The following is a 17,664-nucleotide window of genomic DNA, read 5'->3' as shown; positions in this document are numbered from 1 at the left end:
TTTGCCTTAATCAGATGCATTGATTACTACTAGTCTCACACATATATCCTCTTGCTGTTACTTTGGAATGTTTTAGAATTACACACTAGGTAGATTTACACAAGAAGTGATTTAATTGCTGTCTCACACACATCGCTTAGGCTCTTCTTGTTTGACTTTTAACACTCTTTAAGGAAAAGACACCAGAGGTCTGTGGACTAGAGAGGATGCCCATCTGCAAAGCTCAGAAATGCAGATTGTTTTAAGAACACAAGGATACAAAGTTTCCTGATAACACTGACTGACACTACGCAGGAGATGGGTCTCATCTCCTTGGCCTTCCTCTGACAGACAAATAGATGTTGTCATGAGCAATTAACACTTTGAGATTCAGGAAGGATGCTGATATCTTGAGAAAACTCTACATTTACATCAAAGGATCAAACGACTATAAGAACCCAGCTCTCTGGGCATAGCTTCAGCAACCTTTGCAAGACTTGTTCAAGTGCGTATCTCAAGTGCATGCTGTCTAGCTACAGAGCTAGCAGAGGCCTGGGACCTGCAGACAAGATACTGCTTGGTGATTCTTGCCGCAGGGCAAAGAATCAAGGGCTAACTCTGTGAACCCCAGCACCAACAATCCACTGGAAACCTTATCTGCAATGCTCTCCAGCAATGGACACTAGCCTGGTTCAACTTCATTTGGCCATGACGAGATCCAGTAATATGCCTCTCTCAAGAACCAACCTCCGTCTCCAACTTCCCTCCCCTTTTCTAAACCTTGGCGCTCTGCCATCCCCCCTTCCAATCAACTCCCTCCCCTTTCTCCTTTCTAGTTTCTCTATCGTGTGCTAATTAGATTAATTACTGAGAATACATGTACACAACAGAGGTGATAGTTAAGATTTTGTACACTACACTACGAATTGAAATGTGATTGTATTGTTTGATTTATTTGACTAGCATTCTTGTCTGTGTGACCAGTTTGCCTTAATAAAGCCCCTTGAACTTTATGAGAGTATGGTGTCTTCTTTCTCCCTTCGAATCCAGATCATACGTGGCTGCCTTAACAAAGAACTAAGCTGGAGTTTGGCTAGAGTGAACAAGCCTCATTCTCATTGCTAGCTCCAGAGCACATACAGAGTGCGAATCAGGCTTGACTCACAACACCATGGGCTGCTTCGGCCCTCTGTGAGTACACACTGTACATTTTCAGTGCTGCTGTGCATGCACACGGGCTGTTTGTGTGGCCGCATCATGGAGTATATACCAATATACTCCAAATATAATGCTGTTGTTGATAGAATCCATATATAATACTATTCCAAACTACTCTCTAGAAACCCACAAATTACTGCACCCCTTGGAGTTTGTGATAGCCAAAACACATCTGGCATATTTTGAAGAACCTTTAGACATTCTTCTGGAACAATTTGAATTAACTCACAGATGTTTAAGGAACATCTATGGGATTTCATTAAGGAAATTATATTAACCTTGTTCACATTGACTAGAAATCTTGGAAGAAATATCCATTTAGACTTTTAAAATATTATTATATGACTGAATTTATACACTTTTAATGAATGAAATTATTTTTATATATAGGTATTTGTAAAGATTTTATAGTGTCCATCCGCCTAATTGTTTTGAACCAAATTTGCTACAGAACACACAAAGATGGCTCAAGGGCATAGTTTGTAATGATGTCATCCACACTACTTCAAGATGGTGGATGCGTGAATGGTTGAGGCACTAGTAGGCTAACTTCTGAACTGCCTAACTGATTTGAACCAAATTTGCTACAGTTGTAGTGAGTGACACATAGGGACACCTCAAAGGCGTAGTTTGTGATGATGTCATCCACCACAATTCAAGATGGTGGAAGTGTGAACATTTAAAGCCGAAGTGGACTAATTTGTGAGGATGATAATTAAAAATTAAGATTATAGTGAATATTATAGTTTATAGTGCATATTATCGATTAAGGTGCATATTAGTTCTTACAGAACTTGTTTAATAAATAAAATAAGTATATCTATGAGGTTGTTCTCATGAGCAGAGAAGCCCAGGTTTTGGCAGCCAAGTCTGGGCTTGTCTGCCCATGACAACCGCTGATTTCCACATGGATCCTAGTGGTCCTGAGTCACCAAACCCTATGCCAAAACCTGGCTCTAGAGTGCCCAGCCCTGCACTGTGGGATGCTCGGAAGCCAAGATAATGAGTCCCAGCCAATGTTGTTCTCCACTGCTGGGACCAGTGTAAATAGCCATCCACATTGCTCCCGGAAGTGCGGGTTGTGTGGGCATGTGGCTTGAGTGCAGCAGAGGCTGAGAGCGGCCGTCTGGGAGAAGGTATGTTGAACCCTGCCTTCCCGTGCTGCCAGCCATGTGTTTGTGTGAATAGCCCCTATATTTTGTTACCAGTGTTTAAATATATATTTCGCACTAAGCCTTGAATGAAGTTGTGATTCCAGAATTAATACTTGTTTTGCTGAATTGTGCAGAAACTTGTAACATTATTGAAATATTATACATAGAAACCATAATTCCATTAGGGGCCATTCCTAGACCAGCACTTGCTGTCTTGCATCAATACTGAAACTATCCTAGAAATCAACATGGATTTCCTAATGAATGAATGAATTCATTAGGAAATCCATGTTGATTTCTAGGATAGTTTCAGTATATATATATACCAGCAGTAAGTTTCTGTATTTTTCTACTATATACAATTTAAACATTTCTCTTTGTATTTGACTGAACACCTTATTAGTAGTAGACAAATGTACTGAATCAATACAAACTTACAGGTGTATACAATTTTAAATACTTATTTATCAAATGCAATGGAAGTAAAGCTCTCATTAACTTTGTTTATGTCCACAGGAATGGTAAAAACTATCTATTATAATTTTCTCCATTGTGACATGAACCTCTGCATTGTCATTTTTCAGCTGTTCATTATCTATAGATGACATTGAATGCATGTGCACTGCAAATCAGCCTGTCTCAATACATCTATTTACTCTACCTGCATCTCTGGTCTTGCTACTAGCAACACAATTTTTCTGCATTCATCACTGGAGAGCAATGCCACTGCCTCCTCCCGGTTCTGGACATCTTGGCCATTTATCTAGAAAACAAATGGAAGTGGCACATTAGTTTCCCTTTCCACAATGCAACACACACTATAGAGCAAATATCAGCTCATTTGTGGCAAATGTATGGACAATGAAGCTCATACAATGGGCTCATCTTCAACCCCCTCAGTGGTAAGTGCCTTCACTCAATTATGTGCTTACTGTAAGAGCTGCATCGATCGTTGAAGGATGGCGGACATCAGAGGAAGCAGTTATGTTCATAAATGTCCAACCTGCACCCTGGCAACATACATCTAGCAACACAATTAACCAGCCCTTGACAGGTGACGTTCATCTTTCTCCGTTCAGAGTAATGGAAGTGTCAGTCTGAGATAATAGTGCTGGTGGAAGCAAGACTGGTAATACTACAGCTGAAATCAGTCATACTGGAAGCTTAGAGAGAGCCAATTAGAGGACTACAGTATTATCTCTCAACAGGCAATACTTACAGGCCACTGCTGATTGCGGTTTCGTTTAATCATTTGATATGTGCGTGCACATGTGCGTACACACACACACACACACACACACACACACAGCAACTGCGTGACAAAAATGCTGAAATCCTATGCACCCTTCCCTGGGACTAATCCCCAATGGCACAGTAGGACTTACTTCCAAGTAAACATTCATAGAATTGAGATGCATATGTACGTCCTTAAAATTAAAAATGAATACTTTTTTTTTTAAAGCCATGCTTCCTATAAGTGCAGCTCTATGTCTGTGCCCAAACAACGATAAATGTTAACTATGCACAGGCAACAAACACAGGCAACAGATGGAAAACATACAGAAATGCTGCTGACTTCGATATACAAAGCAGTCACATTAGAGGGATAGACTGTAATGTCTTTATGTAGTTTAGTCAAGCTTTTCCATGTCCAAATTTATCTCTCTATTCCAGGCTTGCTCAACTTAGGCCCGGCAGCTGTTTTTGGACTACAACTCCCATAATCCCCAGCGACAGTGGCCAGTAGCCAGGGGTATGAGAGTTGTAGGCCAACATCTGCAGGAGGGCCGAAGTTGAGCAGCCCTGAGTCTATTCCCTTCCCCACAGAGAGTCACAGCTGGTAGCAAGAAAAGCAAATGGATGCAATGCCTGCACACTGAACATATCTGAAAACCTTAGTGGTTGCCTAAATTACACCCGAACATGCACTGACAAGAAGTACCAGCATCTTGGAAACAGACAGCTTCCCTTGCATCTCTGGGTGTTTGTATGTAAAGCGTGTATAGAAGCCTTTGTGTGCTCAGGTAAAATATTATCTACAAAATTTCTCATGTTAGCATTACAAACCTATATACAGAGAAATGGAAGAACAAAGCATCAGCTTCTGCAACTAAGTAGTTTTTAAAAAAATTTGAAACAGACTCAAATTTAGTCTGTACATTTAAAATAATTATTTTGATATGATGTTACCCTAAATAGCAAGCAAAAGTGTCTGGATTCAAATTAAATTTAACAAAATTTCACTAGTGACCTCTGCTTTTTCACTCTGTGGGCTTAATCCAGATCCATTAAAACCCTTGGGATTTTCCCCCACTGTCTAAATTAGGGATGAGAGAATGCGTGAATGTTCCATTTCCTTGTTATCCCATGGAGTCGCTGTAATTGAATTTTCCTCCTCCTGAATTCTAGATTAACTAAAAGAATTCTAAAATTAAGTCCAGAATTGGAACATGTGCAGTTTATCACCTTCATCTACATCCTTTGTTCTATATTGTAGTTACATATGTATGCATAATACCACCAAATACTACCAAAAAGTAATATTTATATGGTCATATCTATAATTGCATCACTATTTTGTTTTTGTTTTATCAATGCACACATTTACTTAAGTTCATTTGTAAAGTATAAAAAGATATTGATGAAATCATAGTATCATACGTGTTTGCAGTGTTTTATACATGCACATATAGTCATTGGTAACGAGATGGGGAAGAAAAACAAATGAACTCAAGCAGCACAGGTGCAGCTTTTCATACAACATTCAGAAAGAAGAAAAAAGGCAGAACAATGAGGAATTCCTAATGCATTAGCTTCATCTTGTAAACAAGATCAAATAAGTCAGAACTTTAAAATCTGGATTTTTTTTTTAGGAAAACCTAGGATCTTGGAAGCATACCTGACCACATTGCCATAGGAACTGCAGTCCTAAATCTTTCAGATCACTGCATAAAAACAAAGCATTATGCATTCCACTATGCCAGGGGTTTTCAAGCTTGGACTGTTGTTATTGATTCCTTTGGCCATTGCACCTGTGGATGATGGGAGTTGTAGTGCAACAACATCTGAACACCTAAGTTTGAGATCCCCTATACTATATATTTCTGGAATGACTCCAGAGTGAATGTTAGTGGGAAATAATGAGAAAAATATGAAGAGTTATTTTAATGAAAACAAAATCTAAGAAGCACCTTCAGCTTCCTGAGACTTTTATTTTACTTGGCTTACAGAAGAAGCCATATCACTATAATTCTTCTTTTTCACAATGCTTTTAATATAATCCTGTATAATAAAATTGTCAGCTCCCATTGCTCTGAATTATCTCATCCATAACAGTGGCTATTGAGCCAGCACATTGTCCAATAGGAAATGTATTTTTCCCCATCCCAAGTCATTTTGTGTTAAACTTAATGACCGGATTCTAGGCGATATATCAGCACTGCCACAAGTGCAATGCTTTTGGTCCAAAACCCTGTTTTCTAGCATCCCCCGCCCCCCCATCTCTGGCTATACCATTCTCAAGGTTCTTGAGAAAGTTGGTCTCTCGTGTCATCTCTCATTCTTGCAACAGACATGATCAGAAAAAATTTAAGTTGTCCAGTTTCTATTGATGAAAGAATAGAAACAATTCTGCTGTTTTGTAACTGATTTTGCTACATTCAGTGTAGTCAGTGGTGTGAAATGGTTGCCTTAAACAAAAAGTCTGTTCTTGGCTACATATTGGTTAACTTTAGCCCCCAAAGGGCCATTCATACTTCAGCTCTAAGAAGGCCAGAATAAGACCATGCTCAAAGGTCATCGATGGCAATATTGGAATTTTTCTACACTAGAAGTGGTCTTTTTATTCCTGCAGCCATAAGACTATTCAAATCCAAGGTGCTGGCTCTTTTGCTTTATGGAGCACAGCTCGGCCAACATCCAAGCCTTAGAAGCTGTGCAATCTAAATTTCTTAGAAAGCTGTTTCAGGTACCACGGAGCATTCCTAACGCAGCTTTGAGATACCACGCAGCTTTTCCTAACGCAGAGGCAGGTTGATAATGGTTGAGTATAAAATCTGCTTTTTAATACTCAAATTTTGGCTTAAAATAAACTTTAATCTCACTGGATTGCTACCACTTATACTAGTAGATACATTCACCTCTAACTGGGAAATGGGAGTTAAAAGGAAATTGTTCTCTTATGGGTTTGCCCCCCAGATCTGGTACATGATCCGTTGAATCCATTAGAATGGGTTCTGCGCCTGCGCAGAAGCCTCTTGGCACCGAGTTAATTGGCATTGTTACTGTTTGAACTGTATGTATATATTTTTCTGATCAGTGACTGCAAATAAACTGAACTGATCAGATCCTAGGAGCTTCAGTTCTCATTCTCATAAGATCATAAGAATAGCCCTGCTGGATCAGGCCAAAGGCCTATCAAGTTCACACAGTGGCTCACCAGATGCCTATGGTAAGCCCACAAGCAAGACTTGAGGACATGTCCTCTCTCTTGCTGCATTTTGCCTCTGAGGCTGGAGGTGGCCTATAGCCACGAGACTAGTAGCCATTGATAGACCTGTCCTCCATGAATTTGTCTAAGCTCCTTTTAAAGCCATCCAAGCTAGTGGCCATCACCACATCCCACGGCAGACAACTCCATACATTAATTATGCACTGTGTGAAAAAGTACCTCCTTTTGTCGTTCCCTTCTGCATCTCTCTGCCTTTTATTGGAGAGTTATTGTAGAAATGGACTGCTTAGATTATGGTATAAATGGTCTGAATTGTTTTTAAAACAAAACTTTAAAAGTGAACTTTGTTTTTTTATTCCTTGGTGTCTGAAGCTTTGTTTTCCAAATGGTAAGGGACATCCTATTCTATGTGGTACAAGGAAGTTGGCAGTTAGCAAGAGTGAAGGAGAAAGAAAAGAAGGAAATATGACCAGTTGGTGGCAGGGGTGAAGGCCACGAGGTGGACCTTCACTGCTTCCCACTTAAGTTGCAGGCTACCACTCAGACTATGACAATAATGACTGGTATCCAGAGCAATGAAGCATTTCTGAAAGGAGCAAATTTGCACCAGCACAAATAGTTAGCGTAGTTATGCTAAAGAAATGGGGGTTTGCAGAACTGTGCTATAGCACTCTTGTACAAATGTCCCAATTAAAACAAATGAGTTGTGCCACAGTTGTGCAACTGCAAACATTCTTATGGTAGCACAACACTAGAGTGTTAGTGCACCATTGTTCTGGATGTCAGTGACTGTATCAGTTTGTAATTCACACAGACACATGTCATAAAAAGAGTCTGTTCTTGTACTAACTATTACATTATCTAGTGCAATGTATATTCCATGATCCTGCCCCCAAATGCAAAAACCATAAAAATGGTTCTTGACAGAAGAATCCACCAACCTAAAAATATTAGTCTTTTTTGTTGTTGTTTAAGGTTCCTGACCCCTGTGGTTAGCCCAGAGATCAGAAGGTAGGTCTTCAGTGTCTTGGGTAGTTCCTTGCCTCTTTCTATAAATAGCAAAAGCAAAATAAATTATGTGACATATGCAAACAATTGCAAATGTGCTTAATTTGCATAATTTATTTATATTTGTTTTGGCACAGAATTTGAGTTCCTTTGGTAGACCTTTGTTTTTAATCTACCACAGCTCAAACAATAAACTAGATAGAAAAACTTGCTCTATGTCTGACTTTTAAAAAGACTGTTTAATATACATATCTGTTACATGGCCCATTACTTTTCAATTCCTGTTTTCAATTCATATCATTCCACCATCCAATCGAAGTAAGGTAATGTGATAGGAAAAAATTCTGCCCCCATGATCTGTGTACTGGAAATTTTTTTCCATATTCTGCTGCACCTTTCAAAGAAATAAAATAATATATCTGAGCAGAAGCCCTGATACTGAACCATAACTTATTATTTTCCCTCAAAGCAAGGGACATTTTAGCCAGTCAGTGTGTAGATCCTATTGTGTTCCAGAGATTTGTTTGATTCTCAGAGCTGATAGCAGGGTAAGAAATAAAGCTATGTTTTTCAGCAAAGATGTTTCCTGAGGAAATGAAAGGACCAGTGGGATGGAATCAGATTGATCTTGTAATGTTCAGCAGGCTCTCGCAAGGCTGAATGAATGTCTGGCAGTTACGGGGATGTTTGTACAGAAGCAACTTGTCATTACCGACTAGTATCACTGGAGCAGTCAATGAAAACTGCCTAAAATGCAACCCCTCCCCAAAAAACAACAAGAATAACTGGTGTGTGTGCGTGCACATGCGCACCTACACATTCAAATACATGTACTTGTGGAATAGTAGTGGGCTAGATCAGCAGAGAGAGATTTAGACTGCATATTTTTGAAAACAGGTATTTCCATAATACTTGCTCACCGTATTACAGCTGTACAGAACAAACCTTCCATTTTTAATGTCCTCGGAATCTCATGCGATGCTGCACATTTTCTTCAAAATATTATTTCTACTGGACCTTGAAAAAAAATGACTTTGCTGGAGAAAAGAGCATTTCAGACGGAAGTTTTTATTTTTATTTGCAAACGCTCTCCCAGGGTTTCCAGCACCTCCAAGCACGTCTTGTGGCAATGCCAGCAAAATTGAATTTGTGATTTTGAAGAGCTACAGTGAAGAGAACTGTGGGATCTTCTTCCCCCCCAGTGGTGCAATTCTACATCAAAGGGGCTGGGTGCATGGCCAGGGAGCATAGGGCAACAAATACTTGAATACGGTGGCAGTAAACCACATCTTTTATTGAAACAAAAAAGATTCCATGTGAGATTACTGTATCTCACTTGAATCATCTTCCGAGATGAGTCTTTTCTCTTAGCAGCCAGGGTTTCTTTACCTTTTCTTGCTTTTCTTTTCTTTCTGTACTCTTTTTTTTTCTGGCTCTGGGATGCTGCAGTTCCCTTTAACTTCATAGAGAATGGCGTCTGTCATCTTCGGGTCTCTGGGTTGAGGATCTCTTGCCTCTTCTGATTTGCCAAGCTATCTTCTCCTGGAATGTAAAGTAGGCTTTCTCCCCTCATTCTTCTCTTCTCCTTGCTTACAGCTTCCTGAACTGCTCATCCCTTGGTCTGAAATGCTATAGAGAGAGAAGGAAGGTCCTGGTGGCCTCGCCCTTCTCCATAGCTGAGGCCTCTCTCTTAACTCATCTTTTCCTTGACATAAAATCCAATTTGAGCTTCCCTTTCACATTTGTCTCTCAACCTGGAACTTGAAAGTGGCCCTGCAGTAAGTCTCCATCTCTTTGTTTTCCCCTTGAGCTTTGCCCCTGGGGTTGAGAGCTAGGACCAGAGTTACAAGGATCCCAGACTTCCTGGGCCAAAAGCCTAAGTGTGAACAATGCCATTCCTGCAATCTTTTTTAACTGCACTTTGTAGTTTAGATAGCAATAATTTACCACACTAAAGTGTTAAGTACTATGAATACTTCTGTGTAGAAAGCACAACAAGAAGTGCAGGTAAGCATTCTAGGGAAAAGAAGGTATAATGTGGAATAGGGTCTTCATGCCAATAGTGCATTTCCTATGCACAGCCCTCTAGATGGGCAACATTGAGCATTTTGATGCCCCAGTTCACCAAGCATACACTTTTAAGCTCTCAAAGGATCATGTGCATGATGGAATGCTAGTGATAACCATGGTCTTCATTTAAAAATAAATAAATAGAACAGGACATATATAGAATGTACTTTGAAAATATTTGCTGGAGGTTTAAGCTGAGGATGTATTTAGACTCACTTATTTTGTATATTATATAGCATTGGATACATTAGGTGCTTTCATTGGCTAAAGATGTGGTGAACATGAAATATTGCTTGTCAAGCAATCTGTGATTGGCTGCTTCGCTACCTTCTAAAGAATATTAACTACAAGGGGCTCTAGTTTTCTATGGGTTTGTTTTCCGTGGTTTCGCTTATTTGTGGTTGACACACATACAATATACCAAGTCTCGTTTTCCGTGGTATATGGCTTCAGCTTTTCACGGTTTTTGCAGGCACAATTTTTAGTTTTGTTTTCAGCATGTGCCTTGTATTGGCATGGTTTGAGGAAGGAGCTTTGTGGGTTGTTGAGTAGGTTGGAGAGTGTCTTGGAGGAACTTGGAGAGTTTTGGAGTGTCTTTTTGAAGGAGTCTGGAGTTGCTTGTGCTTTGGAGTGGCTTTTGGAGCTGCTGCTCAAGGTAAAATCCAGGTCATCTTTGGGATTGTTCCTCGGTGTGTGTGTGTGTGTGCTTTGTACAGTACTGTATTGGGCAATACAGTTCAGTACAGTACAGTACTGTGCCTCATACTGTACTGAATCAGACCATTGGTCTATCTAGCTCAGTACTGTATTATCTACACAGACTGGCAGCAGCTTCTCCAAGGTTGCAGGCAGGAGTCTCTCTCAGGCCTGTCTGGAAATGCCTGGGATGGAATGGGAACCTTCTGCATGCAAGCATACAGGTATTCTTCCCAGAGCAGCCTCATGCCCTAAAGGGAATATCTTATGATGCTCACATGTAGTCTCCCATTCAAATGCAAACCAGGCCTGTTTAGCAAAGGGGACAATTCATGCTTGCTACAGCAAGACCACCCTTTCTCTCTGGTAATGGTATAGTGACTTTTCAGAGCTGGAACAAGGACTAATTTGGTTTTGGGGGTCAGTAGTGCAGGATCTTGAGCGGTGCTGTATTCCTCACTTATTTCTGCCCCCCCCCCGGATGATTTTGGGGACTTAGAAATTTTCCAAAGAACCAAAACCCCAGATTCCCATAGGCACCCCCCCACCCGTCCCACAGTTTTGACATTCGTGGTAGCAGCCAAGAACCTAACCCTCACGGAAACGGGGGCCTCCTGTACTTGATTCCCAAATGGTGCCCAGCAGCAGGGCTGCTCTAGCTTATGACACCTTCTTCCCATTCCTCAGGGTGTCCACAGGAGAATATAACTAGAATACTAGTATGTGGTTCCCTGCTGGTCAGTTAAGTCTTGGCATAGGCACAGACAATGTCTGTGCACCAGTAGTAAATGAGCCAGCTGGGATGGTGGAATCCATCTAGAATGCTCATTGAAAGATCTGGTCTACACCCCTAAAGATGGAAAATAGGTGAAAGCATTGCTATACTTTCAATTTTCTGTGTGTAAGCTTGCTTTTATTGTCCTGACTATCAGGCCTACAGTAGCAAAATTTGCAAAAGTAAACAAACAATCAAACAAACAAAAACACAGTTCAATTCCTTTTTAAAAAATGTGTTTAAAAACAACCCCCTTTACGTTTCCTGTGAACATCATACCCCCTAAGAAGGCAGAGGGGAAGATTAGTGGGTGCCCAATCTGGCTGCCTAGGAGGCCTGCTGCACCACAGCTCTCATCTGAGGATGAGAATGGTTTGGGAGATTTTTGTACTCTTATCGCCAGGAGGTGTTAGAAAAAAGCTAAAAAGCAGGTCCTTCCAGAGAGCCCAAGGTGGGTAAGAAGCATACCAGAGGCACTGCCAGTGCTGAGCTGTTGCCTTCTTTATCAGATAGATTGGCACGCATGGAACATGAGGTACAAGGACAAGGTGGTGAAGATTTGGACATGATAGAACCAGTGCTGGTGCCTCCCTTGCTGCCTGCGGATTCCCCAGTGCAAGTAAGGACCCACATACAGGTGAAACTCGGAAAATTAGAATATCGTGCAAAAGTCCATTAATTTCAGTAATGTAAATTAAAAGGTGAAACTGATATATGAGACAGACGCATTACATGCAAAGCGAGAGAAGTCAAACCTTAATTTGTTATAATTGTGATGATCATGGCGTACAGCTCATGAAAACCCCAAATCCACAATCTCAGAAAATTAGAATATTACATGGAACCAAGAAGACAAGGATTGAAGAATAGAACAATATCGGACCTCTGAATAGTATAAGCATGCATATGTATTCAGTACTTGGTTTGGGCCCCTTTAGCAGCAATTACTGCCTCAATGCGGCGTGGCATGTATGCTATCAGCCTGTGGCACTGATGAGGTGTTATGGAAGACCAGGATGCTTCATTAGCGGCCTTCAGCAATTCTGCATTGTTTGGTCTCATGTCTCTCATCCTTCTCTTGGCAATGCCCCATAGATTCTCTATGGGGTCAGGTCTGGTGAGTTTGCTGGCCAATCAAGCACAGTACACTGTATACTTTTCAGAGGTCCGATATTGTTCTATTCTTCAATCCTTGTCTTCTTGGTTCCATGTAATATTCTAATTTTCTGAGATTGTGGATTTGGGTTTTCATGAGCTGTACGCCATGATCATCACAATTATAACAAATTAAGTCTTGATTTATCTTGCTTTGCATGTAATGCATCTGTCTCATATATCAGTTTCACCTTTTAATTTGCATTACTGAAATTAATGGACTTTTGCACGATATTCTAATTTTCCAAGTTTCACCTGTACACCATCCACTGAAGGAGTTGCAGGTTGGCCCTTTATCCTACACATACACCACCTATGTATGCTTGGGGATATAGACAGATGGGGTCTGCTGCTGCTGCTCAGATGTGGCATGGGTGGGAAACACCCTAGTTCATCCTGCAGCCAGGGTAAGCCTTGGGGCACCAGCCAGTACCCCTTCCCCTGGATCCAAAGAAGCATGGTGGGGTAGGCTCACCTGCATCTGGAAAAGGGGCCTAGTCCCATTGATTTGGGGGTTCTGTCTCACCTGTTGGCTTTCTACTTGTTCCATTTGGACCCGGAGTATTTAGATAAGAGGTTTTCTAAGAGGTTTAGGATTCCTTGCCAATTTAAGAGGGTGGCTTTTCACACACCCCATTTGCACTCTGAAATTGGAATGGAAGGTGTAGTATGGAGGAAAATAGACAAAGAGGTGGTAGCAGGCAAGATTCTAACCCTGGCCCCTTACCATCTCCACCTATCCCTCTCCTGTGGGTTTTGCTTTTGGGCGTGGTACTCAAGAAGGCCCTGGGGGAGTTTCATTTGATTCACCATTTGTTCATCCCACAGGGTTCGTCGGACAATGGTGGCATACTGGAGGAATTTGGTTTGGTGCAGTACATATCTCTGGATGAAACATTCTACTCCATCCAGGGCTGTGGACCAGATGCACTGATGGTCAAATGTGATACTAAGTAGGCTTTTCACCTCTTCCTGGTTTCAACCTGTTGGGCTGTAGGGATGAGTCCGGACCGGTCCGGAGGCCATTCTGAAGGTCTCCAGACCGGTCCAGACATGAGGGCGGTCCGGCACTGGGGTGGGGGGCTCTTTAAGGGCGGGGGAGGATGTACTTACCCCTCCCGCTGCGTTTCCCCCACCAGCGCATTAGTTTTGAAAAGCTTTTGGGGCGGCAGGATATCTCCCTGCCACCCCTTCCACCAGTCATCGGCAAAAGGCTTCAAAAGGCCTTTTGCACGTGTGCACGTCACGTGCGCACGTCATGTCTCCATGTCACGTGAGTGCATGTGTCGCAGGGACGTGACGTGCGCATGCGCAAAAGGCTTTTTGAAGCCTTTTGCCGACGACTGGGGGAAGGGGCAGCAGGGAGGTATCCTGCCGCCCCAAAAGCTTTTCAAAACTAATGCGCCAGTGGGGGAAATGCGGCGGGAGGGGTAAGTACACCCTCCCCTGCCCTTAAAGAGCCCCTCACCCCAGTGCCGGACCACAGCTCTGCGGTTCCATGCACATCCCTATTGGGCTTTGCCTTAGATGACAATTTTAATATGGATAGGGTGTTCTATTGATGTAGCACAGGACACGAGCTGTTCCATGCCCTGTGATGAATTTGAGAAGTTCAGCATTTTTCTAGAATGGGCCTTGAGAGGTGGGTCTGGCTTCCATACCACGACACATTTCTTAGATGACTTTATTTGTTGGTTCTGGGGATTCTGGGCAGTGTAGTATTTTGTTGGATCAGTTTATCTGATTAATAGGGAAGCTAGGGGTTCCACTGGCTCGGGACAAAACAGAGGGGCCCTCTTCCTGGGCATTGAACTGGATTCAGTGGTGGGCTGCAGCCGCCTCCCAGAGAAGAAGCTGGCACCACTGTGCCTGAAAATCCAGGAATTTTTGAATGCCTCTAAAGTTTCTTTGCATGATTTCCAGGTGGCATTCTGAAGGGGTGACTAGTCATTCTTGGAGCTGTTCCCCATTGTAGTAGCCATATACCTTTGGGCTGCTCAGTTTAGTAACTCTGCAGTGCATTTCTGGTGTGATCATCAGGCAGCTGTGCAGAATATCAATTCTCTGTCTTCTCAATCCCAGCAGGTGATGGCCCTGTTGCGTACATTCATTCTGCGTTGCCTGTGATTTAATATTCTTTTTGTGGCTAGGCATGTTCCTGGTTGGCAGAACAAGATTGCTGATGTATTCACTCACTTTCAGGTAGGGTGTTTCAGGGTGTTCACTCCGAAGGCACAGATAGAGCCGGAGAAGCTCCCAGACACCATTAGAATGCTTGGAAATTAGAAGCACACAAGGCAATTGATGCTTTGCTGATCCCTCATACAAAGGCTAGTTACACCACAAAGGTGGCTACTTTCAGTACTTTAAGGATACAAGTAAGGTTTAGGAGTGGTTTGGCCTATTCCTCCTGAGCAGTTCTTAGTACACCTTAAGGCATCTGGGAGGTCAGTGAGTTACCATTGCAGGCTTTGTCTCTGCTCTCTCATTCGAGCCTAAGGCCAGGGGTTGGGCTGATTCCACCATAGACTTTAGGATACGGAGAATACTCGAGGGTTGGGGGAGGGTCTACCACCAGGCACCAGTTGCTAGAAAGCCTGTGACCCCGGACCTCCTGCAGGTCCGGGGCATTTTGCACAATCTGCCATTATGCCTAGGAGGTGGCTTTTCCCCCATGCCATATCCCTGGTCATTTTCTTCAGTGCCTTTAGGCCGTCTGAAGTATTACTGCACAGTCTACATGCTGATAGGTCTGCTTGTTTACAGGCAAAGGACCTGGGCTTCTCAGCCAAGGGTGCCTGGTTTTATTTTTTGCACAAAATAAAAACTGATCAGGCAGGCAGAGGCCAGGTTATTACATTGTGGCAGGAGGACAGTTTGGGCTTGTGCCCAGTCCAGGCACTGAGAGTTTACATAGGGTAAAGCCTCGCAATAGGCAGTGTATTGTTTGTACAATTGGATGGGAATCCTTTAACCCAGTCTCAGCTTTGAGTGGTTATGTGCAAGGCCTTGTCGCAATGTGTGGAATGTCCAAATGATTTTGGGCTACACTCTTTCTGAATTGGGGCAGCCTCTACGGCCTTTCACTTGAGACTCCCAGATGCTGCCATTCAGAATATTGGCCAATGGCATTCACGTGCCTTCCAGCATTATATCTGTTAAAGTTATGAGTTGCTTGCGTTAACATATGTTTTATCTTGGCAGCTGCTGGACAGGCAGTGGCTCCATTGTGTGTGCTGATTTGTAGACATTCAATTGTCTCTGGGCACACAGATGGACTAGCACCTCCCATTTCGGTAGCCAGCTGGGCTTGGGTGACCGAGCATTGATTTGTTGGTGTGGCATATTATGGGGACAGTTACTAGTGGTAGTTAGGGAGTTTTTGGAAGTTTATCCTCCCCCTGGTTTGACTTTAATGCACTTGAGAGAAAATGATTTGGCCCAACAGAAGGGAATATCTTTGATTCTGCAAGCTAAGGCAGGCTAAGGCTTTGCAGCACTCCAAGAATGGATCCCGAGGCTTGTCATAGCTTGGGGAGATTTGTTGCAACATAGAGTGTGGAGGGCTGTTTCCAACTTGAGGGGCCAGGAGGGAGATTAATAAGAACATGGTCCTTGAATGGGTTGGCTTTGTTGTGGTCCACCCTGGGATTGTTTTTTCCAGCCCTGAACTGTTTAGGCCTGATGGTGTCCACCCCTCTTCCTCAGGATGTGATATTTATCTAGCTGACTCTCAGCAGGGGCTTGCAGAATTCCTAGAGGGGTGGAAGGAAAAGACCAAGCAATGCTAACCTTCCCCTGAGGCAGGGGCAGTACCGGGGTGGGTATTCAGTGGAAGTTGGGGGTTTACACTGGTAAACATCTTGGGATTATTTAAATAGGGAAGTGTGCAATCTGTCCTTAGAGGCTTCGTGGCTCGGGATACATTTTACACTCTCACCTGCTTCAAGAACTTCATAACTTCAAAGACTGTGTGGCTTGGGGGCATGAAGTCCATGAAAGGGCCTGACCCTCTAGGCTGGCCATGAGGGACAGGTATCAGCACTGATCTGATGTCAGGTGCTGAGCTAGTGGGTATTGCCCGTCTGGCTGGGGAGGGGCTACATTGTTCAAGCTCAGCATAGGTTAGTCCTGCACTGCCTGGGGTGGATTTTTTCAGCAGCAAAATCCAATTTGAATTTATTAATAAAGTTGTGGCCATTTCTCCCAAGTCTTGCTTCCAGTGTATTTTGGGGCATCATGCTGGTGGATGTGGGACAATGTTTAGAAGCCAACAACCATAAACATTACATTACATTCACTTCCTATAGAAAGTATAGACTGTACTTTTGGGGGGAAACTGAGTGAATCAGCTAGGCTTAAAGTGACATACTTGCAAAATCCGATCTCCTTCCCGGATCCGTCCATCTCGGGCAGCAATACTGTTTGGATCAACCTACATAGAGTAAAAATTCCAATATTAACTTTAAATACTCAGTAATGCTTCAACTTGGATTCACTGACTATTGGAGAGTCTCTAAAAAGATCATAGAAGTACAAATCTTCATACTGCACTAATATTTTGTTCCAGTCGGACAAATAATGAGAGGTCAGGGACTCTTTTTACATATTAATCTCCCTGGCTTGAGCTGGGAGATTTGCTGAGCCAGCCCTGCCTCCTCCCTTTGACCTTGACCAGGAGGAGGAGACCCATTTCTGGAATTCCTGCTGTCAGCTTGAGCCATGGTCCTGACTGCGCTGATGAGTTACAGCTGTGTAGGGGCAAGTTCCATCAGCCAGGCTCCAGAGTCCACATGAGAGGTGGGTTCTGGAGGCTTCTGGCTTAAAAGAGGCAAGTCAGCGGTGCAGGCAGTAGGCTAGCTGCCTGTAGGTGGCTGCCAAAGGGAGCTGGCCTTTGGTGTTTTTATCCAAAGATAAAAAACACCAAAGGCCTACACCAAAGTGTAGGACTGAGGTCTGAGAGGAAGTTATGTTCAAAGTCCTCCAGTTTTAGTTTTGTGTTTTTGTTTTAGGTTTTTTTAGTGATTCGTGCAGGCTGCTCCCAGGGATGTCTTGGAGATGCCAGGGAGGGAACTTGGAACCTAGATGCATTTCCCAGAGCTGCTTCATCCCTTGAGGTGAATATCTTACAGTGCTCACACATGTAGTCTCCCATTCAT

The 17,664-nt window shown here is 42.8% G+C and overlaps 1 protein-coding gene across 6 annotated transcripts in view; it reads right to left on the bottom strand.

Annotated features, from left to right (window-relative positions):
• Window positions 1-17,664, bottom strand: part of PDZRN4 (PDZ domain containing ring finger 4) — a 434,390-nt gene that overhangs the window by 18,641 nt on the left and 398,085 nt on the right. For all 6 annotated transcript variants that reach the window (XM_053255823.1, XM_053255824.1, XM_053255822.1 and 3 more), the window contains 2 exons: window positions 16,878-16,940; window positions 3,013-3,114 (listed from right to left, as the gene is read on the bottom strand). In XM_053255823.1, the coding sequence (XP_053111798.1) occupies window positions 3,013-3,114; window positions 16,878-16,940 (165 nt within the window). The remainder of the gene's footprint in view (window positions 1-3,012; window positions 3,115-16,877; window positions 16,941-17,664) is intronic.

This window comes from Hemicordylus capensis, chromosome 5 (genome assembly GCF_027244095.1).
Source record: "Hemicordylus capensis ecotype Gifberg chromosome 5, rHemCap1.1.pri, whole genome shotgun sequence".
NCBI lineage: Eukaryota > Metazoa > Chordata > Lepidosauria > Squamata > Cordylidae > Hemicordylus > Hemicordylus capensis.
The sequence above is the reverse complement of the archived record's forward strand: the minus strand, read 5'-3'. Positions and strand labels throughout refer to the sequence as shown.